The following is a 15981-nucleotide window of genomic DNA, read 5'->3' on the forward strand; positions in this document are numbered from 1 at the left end:
AACGGGGTTGGCTGACTTGGCTCCCGTTATCTTAGATATACGGGCGGTAAGTTACGTAGGTGCCGCCGCGGATTTCTACTGCCCCCTATGACCCCTGAGATCGGGGCGATGAAGGGTGCTGTGCGCGCAAACAGATAAGGTGCGGGCATGGGGTCCGGAAAGGGGGATTTGGGTACAGGCTCGATAGATGGAGTCCAAAATCTGTGGAGGAGGTCCTGATGGCTTTAGTAGGAGGTCAGGAACCCGTGATCATGCTGGTGGTTTTAAACTGTAAACTCTTTTTATTTTACCAGGTAAGGCCCATGTAGCTATATAACTCTTTTTTTAGAAGCGACCTGGCCACAAATGATAGGTCAATGGAGTGGCTTATCACGTGTAAATTTATAGCAGCCAAATACTCTAAACACAGGGGGGGGGGGGGGAACGGAGGACCCGGAGACATGCAAACTCCAAATACGCAGCAGGCGTCGGGGTCGGGATCGAACCCACGGGCTCCTGCATACCAGGCGAGGTAGTTAACATCTCGCCACCACGGGGCATCACAAATGAGGGATCTGACTGGAAGTTCAGACCTGAGCATCACGACTGGGGAATTGGGAATAGGGAATTAAGACTTTGTGGTTCGGAATAACTGATCAAACTCGGGGATCAATACTGGGGGTTTAGGGATGGGGGGTTCAAATTGGAGGGGTGGGGAATCAAGCATGGGTATATCAGGAATCAGAATGGAGGATCAGAACTGGCAGAGAAGACTGGAGGATAACGGTTGGGGAAATCAGAATCATTAGGGCAGACTGGGGGTTCAACCCTGTCTCTACCCCCCCTCGCCCTGGCGCCGGTCCCCGTTATTGGACGGACCCCTGTGGAAATCCCCCGGCATCAGGAAAACCCATTGACAGAAATCTGTGGAAGTTTCTACCTCCCTCCCTCCCCACCTACACAACCTCGAAAGTGCCAAAACCATTATGCTGTGGCTTAGAGAGCTTAGGTTGAACGGAAGCTGATCAATTGGATGTCTAGGGTTTATTGTTTTAGGTTGTATCATATTTATTTGTGAAAACATTTTACTTATTTAAAAAAGCCCTGGAGATGGCACTTCTTGCTTGCAAGGGTGCCCAAGGTATCAACTGCCAATACAAATGGTACGTTGGCCCAACGTTGGGCCAATGGTTCCTACCAAGTCAAGTAAAACATTTTTTTAAATAAGTGGCGCGCCTTTCTGGCACAAATATATCACATGCAAATGTTGGCTCAACGTTGCATATTTACTGGGCTAATAAGTGCATAACAAACACGTAAATACAGGTGTATTCAAACGTTATAAATTACTGACATTTCCAGTTTGCACTTCGACAATGAATGCCTTATGCATTGTCATTGTTTTTCAATGTTTTATTATATTTATGTTTTATAAGATTCGTGTTATCTTATGCTTGTGTTTTCCAAGATTGTATTTTTATGGTGTTATTTGCATAATGCCCCATCACACAAAGAACCCTCCGTGCTGTGCTAGCTAGAGGACGGCCCATGGAAGTAGATGTCACTTAACTACTTCTGAGATAAATGTAGGTGACATCTGGTCCACACATTTGTGGCCACGCTTTCCCAGCTGCTCTGTCATCGGTGAGTACAGTAATGGTTATGTCATGACAATAAAACTAATATATTTTTTAAAGATTAGAATTGGAATTTAGCCAAATTTATTGTGGTGGTTTTTGCATGTGTGGAGTTGTGATCGGACTGAGGCCATAAATTCACGACACTTGAGAACTCAGTTTGATCACAACTCGGTCTATGCAAGTGTGTGTCTCTCTGTGAGTCTATACAAGTGTGTGGGTCTCTCTGTGAGTCTATGCAAGTGTGTGGGTCTCTCTGTGAGTCTATGCAAGTGTGTGGGTCTCTCTGTGAGTCTATACAAGTGTGTGGGTCTCTCTGTGAGTCTATGCAAGTGTGTGGGTCTCTCTGTGAGTCTATGCAAGTGTGTGGGTCTCTCTGTGAGTCTATGCAAGTGTGTGGGTCTCTCTGTGGGTCTATGCAAGTGTGTGGGTCTCTCTGTGAGTCTATACAAGTGTGTGGGTCTCTCTGTGAGTCTATGCAAGTGTGTGGGTCTCTCTGTGGGTCTATGCAAGTGCGTGGGTCTCTCTGTGAGTCTTTGCAAGTGTGTGGGTCTCTCTGTGGGTCTATGCAAGTGTGTGGGTCTCTCTGTGAGTCTATACAAGTGTGTGGGTCTCTCTGTGAGTCTATGCAAGTGTGTGGGTCTCTCTGTGAGTCTATGCAAGTGTGTGGGTCTCTCTGTGAGTCTGTGAGTCTATACAAGTGTGTGGGTCTCTCTGTGAGTCTATGCACGTGTGTGGGTCTCTCTGTGAGTCTATACAAGTGTGTGGGTCTCCCTGTGAGTCTGTGAGTCTATACAAGTCTGTGGGTCTCTCTGTGAGTCTATACAAGTGTGTGGGTCTCTCTGTGAGTCTATGCAAGTCAATGGAGACCAGGCTGAGACTATGAACTCACGACACTTGAGATCCTGGTCTAATCACAGGCAGCCGAACCCCGGATTCCAACTCAGATTCTCAATGTGATGGCTCGGCCACGCAGCCACCTGATTAATGACTTTCTTGGTTTATGGACAGGCTTGAAATTGTAATTTCATGAGTTGTTTGGGTCTATGTGGTTTCTTCATGATTATTTTAATCGTCAGACTGAGAATTTATAGCTGTCAACCCACACGGTTTACCCCGTATTCTTGTACAGGGAAATTTAGTTTTAAGATCCATACGGTGTACAGCCGTTTCAATACGATCAACAATGTTTGTGTCTATTTGTTTGTGTTTCTCCCTTGTGATGGGACTTTGTTGGATGAACGTTCAGATGTATAAGGGCACGGGGTAACCAATAAGGTCTGAATTGGTCAGTAATAAGGTAGGGCACTGTAAAGGTATGAGAATTGTCCTTCAAATTAGCAGGTGTGAGCTAAAACAAATTAGACCACGTGACATTTTCATGTTTGGCCGTGTCAGGTGGTGGAGGGTCATTAAAAAAACACAACAGATTGAAACCGGTCCAAAGGTTTGCTGGTCCTGAATCAATGCTGCATGGGTTGTGTACAAATATGTTTGTTTGTGTTAGCGAAGACACATAATAACATATATGGAGGAAGCGATAGTCTGCTTGTTTATGCCATTTTTATTCTCCACAACGACGCTGATGATTTTCAGATATTGGTCAGACCATGAAGTAGCCGAACCCAAAACGTCAATATTAACTTTGAAAGCTATAGTCTTTAATTTAACCAGTTTATTGAATTACTCTTGTTACTGCTGTTTCTTGTGTTTGTGTTGTTTGTCAGGCACACACGGCGCAGTTAAACCCCTTGGGGTTTAGAACACAAAAGCGCAAGTTTCTGATTCGTTGTGGAGGTCAGATTTGGAGTTGTTTGAGTGCGCGCTGAAGTTTCTTTGGTTTCCATGTTTTGCTGAGTTTTCTGTCCAATGAGGCGCGTCTCCTCAGACCACGTGACCAGCCCGCCGCCAATCGCAGGCGAGCCGCGGCCTGCTGGGTTTGAATGGTGAGTGAGGAGTGAGGGGTGAGTGTAGGGGTGAGTGGTGGAGAGAGTGAGGGGTGAGTGGTGGAGAGAGTGAGGGGTGAGTGAGTGTAGGGGTGAGTGAGGAGTGAAGGGTGAGCGGTGGGGTGAGTGTAGGGGTGCGTGAGGGGTGAGTGAGTGTAGGGGTGCGTGAGGAGTGAGGGGTGAGTGTAGGGGTGCGTGAGGGGTGAGTGAGTGTAGGGGTACGTGAGGGGTGAGCGGTGGGGCGAGTGAGTGGTGGAGTTAGTGAGGGGTGAGTGGTGGAGTTAGTGAGGGGTGAGCGGTGAGTTGTGGGGCGAGTGGAGCGGCCGGTGGAGGAGCGAAGTTCACCCCCTGCTCGCTCTCAACCAGGTAGATGCCCCCCCCGTCACCAGCCCCCCCCCCGTCACCCCCCCCCCGTCACCAGCCCCCCCCCGTCACCAGCCCCCCCCCCCCCGTCACCAGCCCCCCCGTCACCAGCCCCCCCCCCGTCACCAGCCCCCCCCCCCCCCGTCACCAGCCCCCCCCCCGTCACCAGCCCCCCCGTCACCAGCCCCCCCCCCGTCACCCCCCCCCCCGTCACCAGCCCCCCCCCCATCACCCCCCCCCCGTCACCCCCCCCGTCACCAGCCCCCCCCCCCGTCACCAGCCCCCCCCCCGTCACCAGTCCCCCCGTCACCAGCCCCCCCCCCGTCACCCCCCCCCGTCACCAGCCCCCCCCCCGTCACCCCCCCCCCGTCACCCCCCCCGTCACCAGCCCCCCCCCCGTCACCAGCCCCCCCCCCCGTCACCAGCCCCCCCCCCGTCACCAGCCCCCCCCCCGTCACCAGCCCCCCCCCGTCACCAGCCCCCCCCTCGTCACCAGCCCCCCCCCCCGTCACCAGCCCCCCCTGCCCCCCCCTGTCGGCAGGGGCGGCCTCGCTCGACTCGAGGCGGCCTCAAGTGGACACCGTCGGCCTGAGGCGACACCGACGCGAACTGTCGCTCAATGCAGTTCGCGCTGTACTCGTGTGCGACAGGTCACAAGTGACCCGACGCCTGTGAGCTGGGACCCGGCTCAGGGCTCAGGCTCCCTCACCGGAGACCTCGCGGGGACCCCCCCCCCCCCGAGGGGACCCCGTCTCCTGGCGCCATGAGGGGGACTTTTGCGAGGGTTCGGGGCGGCGAGCCCCCCGCGTCGCGGGAGGGGGGCCCCCCTCCCGTCAAGCGGCCGTGCGGCCCCACGGCCACCGACCCCTTCCCGGACGACTTGAACTTGTCCGACTCCGACTTCGAGCAGCTGAATCTGCTGGACTCGCAGGCGCCAAGTCAGCAGCCAGAGCCACCGCGGGTCGCGGCGACCTTCCCTCGGCTGCGGAGCCCGGTCGTCGCTGGGCCAACACGCGGCTCGCAGGGTCCTGGGCCCTGGGCCCTGCCGGTCCCTGGGCCGCCACGGCCCGCGGCGGCGGTGGTGGCCGCGGCCGATGCCCCCTCGGAAGGTCAAGGGCCCGTGGAGGTGGAGGCTCTGAGACAGGAGGGACGGTCGTGGAGGGACAAGGTGAGAGACGCGGTCGCCCCGGGGGCAGGTTTCAATTGGTGTGAGCTCGTTCTGTATATTGGCCTCCTTACAATTGTTAATTTTAACTCCAGGGTACAAATACTGTTATATCAATGTCTCCCCCCGCCTTGGGGAAACACCATAAACATTAACCGCTTTAGTCGGCGAGACTAATTGAATCCACCCTTATTGACCGAAATCTTGACTAATGTTCCACAGGTTGTGGTCGACGAGACTATGACAAAAAATGGCTCGTGTCTTTTCGGGTTGTACCACGTGTTGTTTGGCGTAATCGTTAAGCTCCACGTATAATAATGAATTGGCTCAAAACATCTTAATATATATAGAACTTAATAGCTTGGGCAATTATTGGCGTTGGCTTATCGACTGGCTGCCTTCCAGCTTATCTGTAGTTCCTCAGTGATTGTGAGATGCAATTTGCATGATCGACACAATATAAAACAAAATATTATTACGTGCCGGTCGCTTCTCTGAAAACTGAACAATTTAAAACACATCTGGGAGAAATATATATACACACACAAGAAAGCTATAGAGCATTGTGAAAACTAAAAAAGTAAAATAGAAAATGCTGACTAAATTAACACTGGCCTTGCACTCCCCGTTGATTGCGTGCATGCGGCAGTGCGCACGACTGCAGGAGGAGTTGTACATGCGCGAGGGAGAGGTACGGATACTCCGCGAGTCCCTGCAAGCGGTGCAGGCCGCCCAGGAAGAGCAACGCGTCGAGCGACAGAGACTCGAAAGGGACGCCACCCTCGCCACGGGCCAGTGTGAGCGGGAGCAGCGTGAGCGGGACCTCCACCTCCGCAAGCAGGTGAGCTATGGTGATGACACAAGGACGACGGAACAGATGCAGACACTGCCGCAGCGGGAACCCACGTGCTGATACTAACATACACCCCACACTTGACACGAGCTGACACCGACACTTACACTGACACTAACGCTGACCTTGATACTAAAATTGTGCCACTTAGAATAACCCTGACTCTTAAAAATTGTCACTAACTCTGCCCCTTACATTAACCCGAAGGCTAACACCAGCTGTACCTCTGCTCCCACCATTAACTTGTTCATAGCCCTTATGCTGACCTCACGCAAGAGCCCTAATCACAGACGTTTCCATGCCACGGCGATGTTGTCTGTGTAGGTGGAGGGCTTGAAGTCTCAGTTGCAGTTCAAAGACGCCGAGACGAAGTCGCTGCAGAACCGCCTGTACGTGCTGGAGCGGGGCACACGGAGCCCGCGTTCCCCCTGGGGTGGCTCTGGCCTCACCGCTGGCAGGTAAGCGGCGTCGCGAGGCATGTGGGACTGTTTGTGTGCGTCCGTGCTTGCGTGTGAGATAGGTTTTGATGTGTGTGTTGTATTGTTCTAGTCGGTGGTAACGTGCGGTTGGAATGAGCACTTGTGCAAGGAATTAAAATAAGTCCCCTTCCTCTACAGCCTGACACCTGGTCCTCTCCAGAACCGTGATTGTAATTATATTTGACACCCAACTCTGGTGCCTTGTTTTCTTGCTGTACAGCAAGGACGTAGCCATGGAGTTAGCATTGGGGGGACCAAATCTTCCAGGGGGTCTGGGGTCCCCCCCCCAGAAAAAAAAATGTACATTTGAAAACGAATTTCCTGCCTAAAATATTAAAAAATTCACTAACACATGGGATGGACTTTTTCTTATTTTTTTACAATAATGTCTAATAGTGTTTTGTATTACATTGCTCTGTTCTTTTTTTACCTTTTCTTGTTTCATTGTATGTAATGGCGGAGATTAGGGATTCATAAAGTACAACCATAACCACAATCAACAGAAGTCTATGCATTGTCATATGAAGACAAGTCCAGATATTGTGGCCAAGGTTTAGCAAATTGTTATTTTTATTTACATAGCATCGCAATTATTTTTTAAAATATTTTTTAGAGCAATATATTGGGGGGGACATTTTGAGCATATTTGAATATTGGGGGGGATGTGTCCCCCCCAATAAAATGTATAACTAGCTTGACTACCCGGCTTCGCCCAGGACTTGGATTCACGACGCCCGGCCGCCTATCTCCCCAATGGTGATATTCACACACCACACCAGTTACTCGTTTGAGGCTGAGTCGACCTAGGGGAGGCCCAGGAGCGGTTAAAATAATCGTCACCGGTGGTGGCCGTGAGCGGGAATCGAACTCGGGTCGCCGGGTTCGTAGCGCAGCGCGCTAACCACTACACTACAATGCGTTACGCTTCCACATGCGCGGGTCACATGACAGATTTGACTTCACAGCTCATTTGCCGTGCAAAAAAAAATATATGCATTATTGAGCACCCCCCCCCCCCACATGGCATGTCGGGAAGTACGCTAAACATTTTGAACAGACACATATGGAGATTACGGCCTTGCTGTACAGAGAGTGTGTACTGCTGTCGTTGCTTGGTGTGAGACTCAACTGTTTCCTGTTGTTGCTTTTTGTGGCTGTCTACTGTATTGTTATGTTTCTGCAGTGTGTATATGTGCTGTGTGTTGTTGTGTTGCTTGAGCATGCCTCTACCGTGTGTGTGTTTTACACTAATATCGCTGAGTCTGTGCGCTGTGTATTTCTGTTTTTCTTTAGTCCACGAGTGGGCACATCGTCGCCGTGTGCAGACTCCTCACTTGGCCGTGGCACTCGGGCGGATGCAGCAGAAGGTTTGTCTCCCTATATGCTCTCCTCCGCTGACTGTGTACACCACACCCCCACCCCCCGTGTGATCCCTTCTTTACGCTGCTGTCGCCAGTCACCATCACCAGCACAATCTCCGCTGGTTTTAAACACAATCTGTCCTGTTTTGCAAGCAGTGCCACTCACGGCCATGGAGCTTGCATGTGCGTGTGTGCTCCTGATCCAGCGGCCGAAGTTCAATTCCCACCTGCAGCCAACATCAGTGACAAAAATATGAACTAGTCCTTGGCCTCCCCTAAAACAGCTCAACCTTGAATGAGTACCTAGTGTGATGCGTAAAGATTACCACTCGAGAGACAAAGGCGGCCGGGCATGGTGCTCAGCCACACCACCCTCTCGTGAGCTGTTCTGGCCTTCACAGGTGCTCACTAAGAGCACTTTCTTCAACAGTCTGTTCAGGATATATGGGGGAATCTTGAATTTTTATCTGTGTGTGCAGAGAAGAAGCAGATCAAGGATTGTGGGAAATCGCAGGCTTCGGAGGATGGGCGCGGCACGTGGGTGATCAAGCGCCAATGGAGCCAGGGTGAGCCTTCGTCATCTGACCGCATTCCACGTGCCACATTTAACAGTGTCGGAACAGAACACAAATGGAACATTGCTACAGCAGAACAGAGTACCATAAAAATACACAGTCCTGGAACAGTACGGTAACAGACTACGATGACCCAGTGCTGAAATGTAGCGCTAAAAACACAATTACAGAATGGTACGTAGTGCCGGAATACGGTGTTTTAATACTGCCGGAACGAAACACGGTATCGGGATGCAGTGCCGCCATTCATAATGACTTGTACCAACAATGTTATTGTAGTTTCAGTTGACATTGCAGCTATAATTGTAATTATTATTGACCCCAGGTCTGGCTGGAACCCTGCTTGTATTTGTTTGTGCAGGTGCGCTGCTGGTGGATAAGCTTCTCCGCGTGCCTGGTGTGTGTGCCCATCTCCCTGTGAGCTCGGCTGCTCGGTGAGACAAAGACAAAGAGAGCCGCCTAATTGCCTTAACAGACTGTTGGGGCAAGTGCTGTTAGCGAATGCCTATGAAGGCCGGCACGGTACACAAGGGGATGGGTGGCCAGCACCATGCCCGGCCGCCTTTGTCTCCCGAGTGTTGACGTTTATACATCGCAACATAATTGGAAATCGAACTCAGGTTGTCGGATCCGTAGCACAATGCGAAAACCGCTACACTACCGCTCCCCACATGTGTGCGTGTATGTGTATGCATACACATACGTAACAACAGCTGCCATTTGCTACTAAGTGGCGGTGATGTCACCACGGCACTTGTGGTAGGCCAGGCATACACCCACACAGACATTTACATGCAGGCGCACACTCACACATGCATACAAATTAACGTTTTCATTTAAACACGCAGACATAAATGCACGTACACGACATAGCTTGTGTAACCTCTCACCACCACCCTTTTTACGCCAGGAGAGGAGGAGGTGCGGTCTCTGCCGATGCCGCTGGTCATGACAACCCTGGCGATGTCCGCTCCGCTATGGTGCTCTCCCTGAACGGCCTGTCCCGGCTACTGCACCCCACCGGCCCTCTCAGTCCACTCAGCAGATCTCGGACCTCAGGACCGACCGGCCCGCGTCGCATTGAGGGAGACCTGTTGGAGTGGGGCATCGTGGGTCGTGAGGCCGAAACATTGTCGCACTTCCTGCCGCTCATCGAGCTGCGGCTGGGCCGCTACGCCGATGCCGCCTTGGCCCGAATCACCTCCCGCTCCAGGCCTGGCGAGGAGCCGGCCGTGGTTGCTATGGAAACGGACGCCGAGGCAGCAGCGGCTGCGGCGGTGGACGCGTTGGTGCTGGAGGAGGAGGCGGAGGCGGCGCTGAAGACGCTCCTTGCCCTCCTCGCCGGCGCGCCCGCCCCCATCGCCAAGGAGTTGTCGTCGTTGCCTCAGGAACCCGAGACGGTTCTGGGGAAGGGGGCCTTGGGAAACATCGTGGGGGAGCCAGGCGCACCTCACCCCCTGCTGAAGAGGCTGGTGCAGGTGCTGAAGCCGTGTGGCGATGGCTTGGAGCGAACGGGGGCTGTGCGGAGCAGGGGAGGGGGGGCGGGGCTGCTGGGGGGCCCCGGGCGAGGGCAGCGGGAGGCGATCGTCTGCACCGTCCTGCGGGTGCTGGCTCAGCTGGCAGAGAATCGCCACGGCAACCTCACGGAGAGGTGACGCCACAGGGTCCTAACCGCACGCACTTTCCTTGAACCACAACCGCGAACAACCCACTTTCCTAATAATGAGGAGATGGTGCCAGGGCTGTGATGCAGATGGTGCTGTGATGGGAACGATGACATGTTGCTGTGATGGCAGTGCTGCTGTCAGGCAGACCTGGGGTCTGATATGGAGTTCCAATGGCCCTTGCCAGCTGAAATAAAGTCTTCAGTCAATTACTCTAAATGTGCAGTTTGTAAATAATTTCAAGAGAAACATAATTGAAATTGTAACAGTGCTGCTGGAACTTGCAGTTATAACTGATCACAGGTCTACTGTGACGGTGATCATTCTTTGAAGGGAGTAATGCCATGAGGGAATTGCCGGGATAGGCTGATATTGCCATGATTATGATGTTGCCATGACGCTGGTAATGTTTCTGTGATGTTGCCAAGATGATGGCCATATCATCATAATGTTTAGCTGCATGGTGATGTGACTGCGATGATGCCGTCATGCTAATGTTGCCGTGTGATGGTGCAGCCTGCTGCTGGCGCTGGAGGGGAGCGGGCGGCTGGCGCGCTGCGTCACGGTGAAGACTCCTCCCAGCACGGTGCTGCAGGTCACACGCATCCTCACCGCGGTGTGCTGCCAGCCCCGCGCCCTCTCCCTTCTTGGCTGCGGGTCAGGTGAGAGCTCGCTGGAGTCGTTGGGTCACAGGGCCACGGTTAGGTGCACCAGGTGTCTGTCTTTGTGGAGGTGTGGGCCGTGATGTCAGTGAAGCGGCGACGTGGAGGCGATAGAAAATGACATTCACCCTCCTGGTGTATGCAGTGGCCTGAAAGTGGTAACGCTTGTGTAGCGCAGCAAAGATGGCCTGGGTTCCATTCCCGACTTGGGCGCCTTTCCGTGTTGCAGTTTGTATGTTCTCTCCCTACCCTGCAGAGTGTGTGAGGTGTACGAGTGTGTGAATTTGTGTGCGTTGTGTGTATTGCAGATTGGGAAGCGGTAGTGTAGTGGTTAGCACATTGCATTACGATTCCCTGCAACCCGATTTCGATTCCTACTCACGACATATAACGGCAAATATTTCTAACCACTCCTGGGCCTCATCGAGGTCGATTCAGCCTCAAATCAGTATCTGGTGCAGTGTGTAAACATCAGCACTGAGGAGACAAAGGCGGCTAGCCACGGTGTTTGCCACCCACCCCGTCGTGTGCTGTGCTGGCCTTCATAGGTGCTCGCCAACAGCACTTGCCCCAACAGTCTGTTCAAGGCTTTACAGGGGTATTTTTGTTATTGTGTACTTGTGTGCACATGCACGTTCGCGCGTGAGGGTGCATCCGTGCATTTATGCTTGTTTGTGCGCATGTATGTGCGCGCGCATGCGTGTGCAATTCCGAAGACCACTGCACGCTGCTGCACGTGTGCACGTACGTGTGTGATCGGGGTCCCCGGGGCTCCGAGCCTCACCCCGACGCCTGGCTCCATCTCCAGCTACAGGTGAGGCAGCCGGCGCCACCCTGTGGGCACGCACACACATGCAGAGAGGGCTCACGTCTTCAGTGCTGTGTGTGCGCGCCTACGTGCAGTTCTGCCAGTCGTCTCAGTCAACCCATAACACCTGGATCTATCCCCGTGACCTCCTGGCACCAAGCCTTCGACACCTCGCGTGGCCTCAAAGTGTACTTAGCCTAGAACAAGCGCTGTGGTGATGTCACTGCCAATTAGGTGCGAATGGTAGCTGTTGTTGTTGCTTACACGAGGTGGTTAGCACACTGTGCTGCCAACCCGGCAACGCGAATTCGATGCCAGGGCACGATCGACATCGGTGACGAATATTTGAACCAGTCCTGGGGAGACAAAGGTGGCCAAGCGTGGTACTAGACATACCATTTCCTCATGTGCTGTGTTGGCCTCCATAGGTGCACACTAATAGTACCGCCCCAAAAGCCTGTCAAAGCAATAGGGGAATCTGCTTCTTTGTTGTGCTTGCATGTACGTGCCGTCTTTGTGGCTCCATCTGTGTGGGTGCGTTTGTGAGTGTGCGTGTGTGTGTTCCCGAGTGTGCATGTGCTTGCATGTATATGCATGTGTGCATACTTGGATGCCTGTGTGTGCGTGTGGTTTGGCAGCAGAGAACTTTGAATCGTTCGTCTAGCATTATCTTTTCATTGGTTACATCACGCTGTCTGGAATCTGCCTGGCTGGCCTGTTGCTCCACACGGAGCTCTGGGTCTCCTAAGCCACATTCATCCCCTCTCTGCTTTATGAATCAGCAAAATACGCCCCTTGACAAGAACGCCTACACCAGTTGGAAAATTATCTCCCTTCAATCCATCTTGGGTTTAACCAGACTGGATTGTGCGAGGTGCTCATCGTGCCTTTAATGATCTAGACATTGTTCTATCACTGGGCTCTGGTAGACAAAGTTGAGTTGGCGGGGTCATGGAGCCCACATGATCAATCACAGTATGCCCAAGTGTGGCACTTGCTGTAAAGAGCAGAGCTAGTACGATAACAGGGGGATTGGGAGATGAATGCACTATTTTATGACAAGTACCAACAGAAAGGGTGCATGAAAGATTTTGTCGAGCAGTTGGCGGCAGCTGCAGAGGAACGACGCATACCATAATAAGCAGAGCACTGGGCAGCAAAAACCAAGAGAGTCGGCACAGTGGGGAGTGCAGGTGGTGCATCTGTCGGGCATTTATACGCATTAACTCATAACACCTGGGTCTATTCTGTGATCACCTGCCAGTGAACATTCCACACTTTACGTGACAGCCTGAAAGTGCTTCTAGCCTGGCACAAGAACCCTGGTGCTTAAGAATGGTGTTTTTTATTGGAATGTGCCTCAGTGTGTGCACCTACATTGTTGTGTGTGCATGCATAGCGGTAGTGCAGTAGTTAGCATGCTGTGCTATGAACCCAGCAATCCGAGTTCAATTCCCGCCCACGGCCACCAACATCAGTGGTAATTATCTGAACTAGCTCTGGGCTTGACCAAGATCGATTCAGCCGCAAATGAGTACCTGGTGCAAAGTGTAAACATTGCCACTGGCAGCTAGGCGTGTACCGTGCTGGCCTTCATAAATGCTCGCTAACAGCACTTACCATAAAAATCTGTTACGGAGGGTCTTTGTCTTGTATATATATCTTTGTGTGTGTGTACATGGCTGTGCACATGGGTACAGCTGGCACGGGTGGTGGGTGCCATGGCAGAGGCGGGGCTGGTGCCGCAGCTCCTCGCCTCCCCCTGCTCCTGCTCGCACAAGGTGACAGCAGTAGTGCGACTCGGCGCAAACGTCACGCAGCACAAACACAACTCGTCACAAGTACAAACACGACTTCACGCAAACGCAGATACGTTGCCGGCGCACGCACGGCTCACGAGCGTGATGCCGCAGGGCACGCCCGTGCCGCGCTGCCCCGCAAGATATGGCGCCGTGATCCTCCGCGTGCCGTCGCGGTGGTGTTTTGTGGTGGCGGTGGTGCAGGTGGCGAAGGCGCTGGCGCTTTCGCTGCACCGCGCCTGGCTCTCGGTGCGGGAGCCCACGTGCTACGTGGACGGTGCGACTCGCTGGGTAGCGCCGATGCCCGGTTGCAAGGAGCGCCGGACAGGCCGGGTGATGCGCGAGCTCGTGTGGGGGCTCTGCGCGCTGTCGGCCGGCCCTGATGACGGGCGGTTCTGGAGCCTCCTGCAAGACGCGGCTCACCCATTCGTGGAGGCCACCCGCGGCCTGCGGAGCGGCCTCCTCCTGCAGAGTCTGCTGCCCGACTACGGGCCTGCTGATGGTGAGGTCTTGCACAGGTCAGGGGTCAGGGAGGAATTTCCCAAAGTCTGTTATGACTTTAGGATAAAAACTTTGTCCTTCCGGTAAATCATCACTCTACCTCAGCTGATTACCAAATTAAATCGATCAAACGACTACGTTATTATTTGTTTTGTGGTCGATCACTTGGGGCCCTTTAATAAGGTCGGTTGCCTCCATATTTTACTCTCCGAAGGCGGGAAACGCCCTACAAATCACTCCTAGCGTGATGCAGCAGGTGATGCCAATGGCGTTCATTATACCCAACCATCACCACCTGTCCAGTGGCAACTGTGAAAACAGTAATTTTTGTGTTCTGCAACTAATCGAGTAATGGAGCTGATAATTGGTAGTGGTTGATTACCGAACAGATATCGCGGCTCTAGTCTTGTGCGTGACCCCATCTCTCGTCGACCCCCAGAGGCCGCCCTGGAAGGACTTTGCTTCAATCCTCACGCGGCCAGCGAGCAGCACAGCCACGTGGACGACATGGAGGTCACATGACCTCCTGGAGCCACGAGCGTCACGCCCCCCCCCCTGCCTTGCATCGATGTCACCTGGGTCACAGGTCATAAAATAGCTCCAAAGCGGGAGGCAGCGGCGCCGTAGCGAGTGGACCGATGGCTCGTTAAGCAGCGATGTTATTGCGCCAACCTGAACGCGTGAAGTGTCGGCGTCTTTCTGTTTACGCTTACAAGGAAACGTTCGGCAATGATGTATTTTGGTTAATTGCCAGCTCTTAATGCTGCGACGTAGCATTTGACGATGCGTAAAGTGGCGAAGTCATCGCGTGTACGAGGAGCACGTAGAGCTGTGGCATTGATCCGATTGCCGGCACCTGTCGCGATGATGTCATTGAGTTAAGTGACAACGTTGTGATCGGTCACGTCATGGACTTATCGTTTGGGGTTTACCGTCGAAGCAATGTCATGGGATTGAGCGGCATCACCTGTAGCGGTGACGTGATCAGATTCACTTTCAGGATTTGAAGCCCGAAGTCACCGTGCTTACTGACGACGTTCACGGTGACCTCGTTGGCGACTGGCGCGGTGTGGGGTACGATTGCGTCACAGCGTCGACCAGCGCTGTCCCTGCGATGCGACCGGTCGAGTGGGAGGGAGCGCGGCCTCGGTTTGTTTGTGCGCGCCACGCTCGGGAAAGAGGGCGACCACCTCGTCGTGTGTTTCACAGCGCGCCCATTGTGGAGTTGAGTTGAAATAAAAGTTCTCAGACGGTGCTGCTGGGCTCGGGTAGCTCTGTACCCTTTTTGTTCATATCGTGAGTCAAACATTAGCCAGGAAATGTTGACCCGGAGCAAAGTCACGATATTGTTTTGCAGAAGCTTCAGGCAGCTGTCCCCAAGCACAACAAAACTCGGTGATGACATCACCTCTACTCTACTTGAGACCAAAATAGGAAGACTTCTTCACAATTCTGGCTAATCGCCTGATGAAGCTGGTTGTAATCGCCAGGGAAACATCGAACTCCAATTGTACGTGTGGGTTTACTCTCCAACACGTCGGTGTGCTGAGCTAATCGGCACGTCTGGTTTACGGGCAAACCTTCCCAATGGCTGTGGCGGGTTTAACGACATTAATTACCCGATCTACCCCCAAAAAAACCTTTATTATGGATATTGGTCGCGAAAGTCGGCGTGTTAAACGAATAAAACTAAAGATGTTCGTCAATAACGCTCCCTCAAATAGGAAAGATATACCATAGGCAACGTTTCAGGCAATGGCCCTTTGCCAAAGCACGTAACTGACGAATTGTCAGTCAAGTGAGGGGAGGCCCCAGGGGCCCTCCTCCGCTGTGGAGATGGAGCGATGTCGCTGGGCAGCTTGTGAAGGACGCTGACGGCTCGAGTCCCTCATCCAGCAGTGGAGTGACCATGGCTGATGATGACAAGAGGTGGTGACGTCATCGAGTCTATTGACAGCACCTGCTGTAGTGACGCCATCCACTGGGTGACGTCACCCAGTTGAATGACGGCGCCCGTGCGGTTACGTCACCAGATTTCAATTGTGAAAAATGACGTCGCCGCGTAGCTGGCCTCCGACGCAAGCATGCACCGCGCTAAATGTGTTACCGCTGCACCGCGTGCTGCAACAGGGAAAAAATAACTGCAGTGGGGAGTGCAGCCACCCAGTGTGGGGGTTGTCTGACACGGT

General features: G+C 53.2%; 1 protein-coding gene across 2 annotated transcripts; it reads left to right on the forward strand.

Moving 5' to 3' along the window:
- Positions 1-3748: 3748 nt before the first annotated feature.
- ATRIP (ATR interacting protein) lies at positions 3749-15046 on the forward strand. 2 transcript variants are annotated; one of them, XM_061574074.1, is made up of 13 exons: positions 3749-3928; positions 4576-5093; positions 5740-5931; positions 6268-6401; positions 7716-7789; positions 8263-8349; positions 8720-8792; positions 9269-10009; positions 10539-10684; positions 11401-11498; positions 13193-13273; positions 13496-13793; positions 14232-15046. In XM_061574074.1, the coding sequence occupies exons 2-13, from the start codon at positions 4689-4691 to the stop codon at positions 14312-14314; spliced, it is 2412 nt and encodes an 803-aa protein (XP_061430058.1). In that variant the 5' UTR covers positions 3749-3928; positions 4576-4688; the 3' UTR covers positions 14315-15046. The 2 variants fall into 2 exon arrangements, with proteins under 2 accessions (XP_061430058.1, XP_061430059.1); XM_061574075.1 differs by lacking the exon at positions 3749-3928 and having other exon boundaries at positions 4460-5093.
- Positions 15047-15981: the final 935 nt, after the last annotated feature.

The sequence above is a fragment of the Lethenteron reissneri genome, chromosome 54 (genome assembly GCF_015708825.2).
Source record: "Lethenteron reissneri isolate LAM-NWPU_2019-01 chromosome 54, ASM1570882v1, whole genome shotgun sequence".
Classification (NCBI taxonomy): Eukaryota; Metazoa; Chordata; class Hyperoartia; order Petromyzontiformes; family Petromyzontidae; genus Lethenteron; species Lethenteron reissneri.

Coding starts and splice junctions, on each gene's coding strand:
- ATRIP (XM_061574074.1), top strand. CDS start 4,689: ATGAGGGGGACTTTTGCGAGGGTTCGGGGCGGCGAGCCCCCCGCGTCG. Junction 10,010..10,538: donor CACGGCAACCTCACGGAGAG/GTGACGCCACAG, acceptor GTGATGGTGCAG/CCTGCTGCTGGCGCTGGAGG. Junction 13,274..13,495: donor CCTGCTCCTGCTCGCACAAG/GTGACAGCAGTA, acceptor GCGGTGGTGCAG/GTGGCGAAGGCGCTGGCGCT.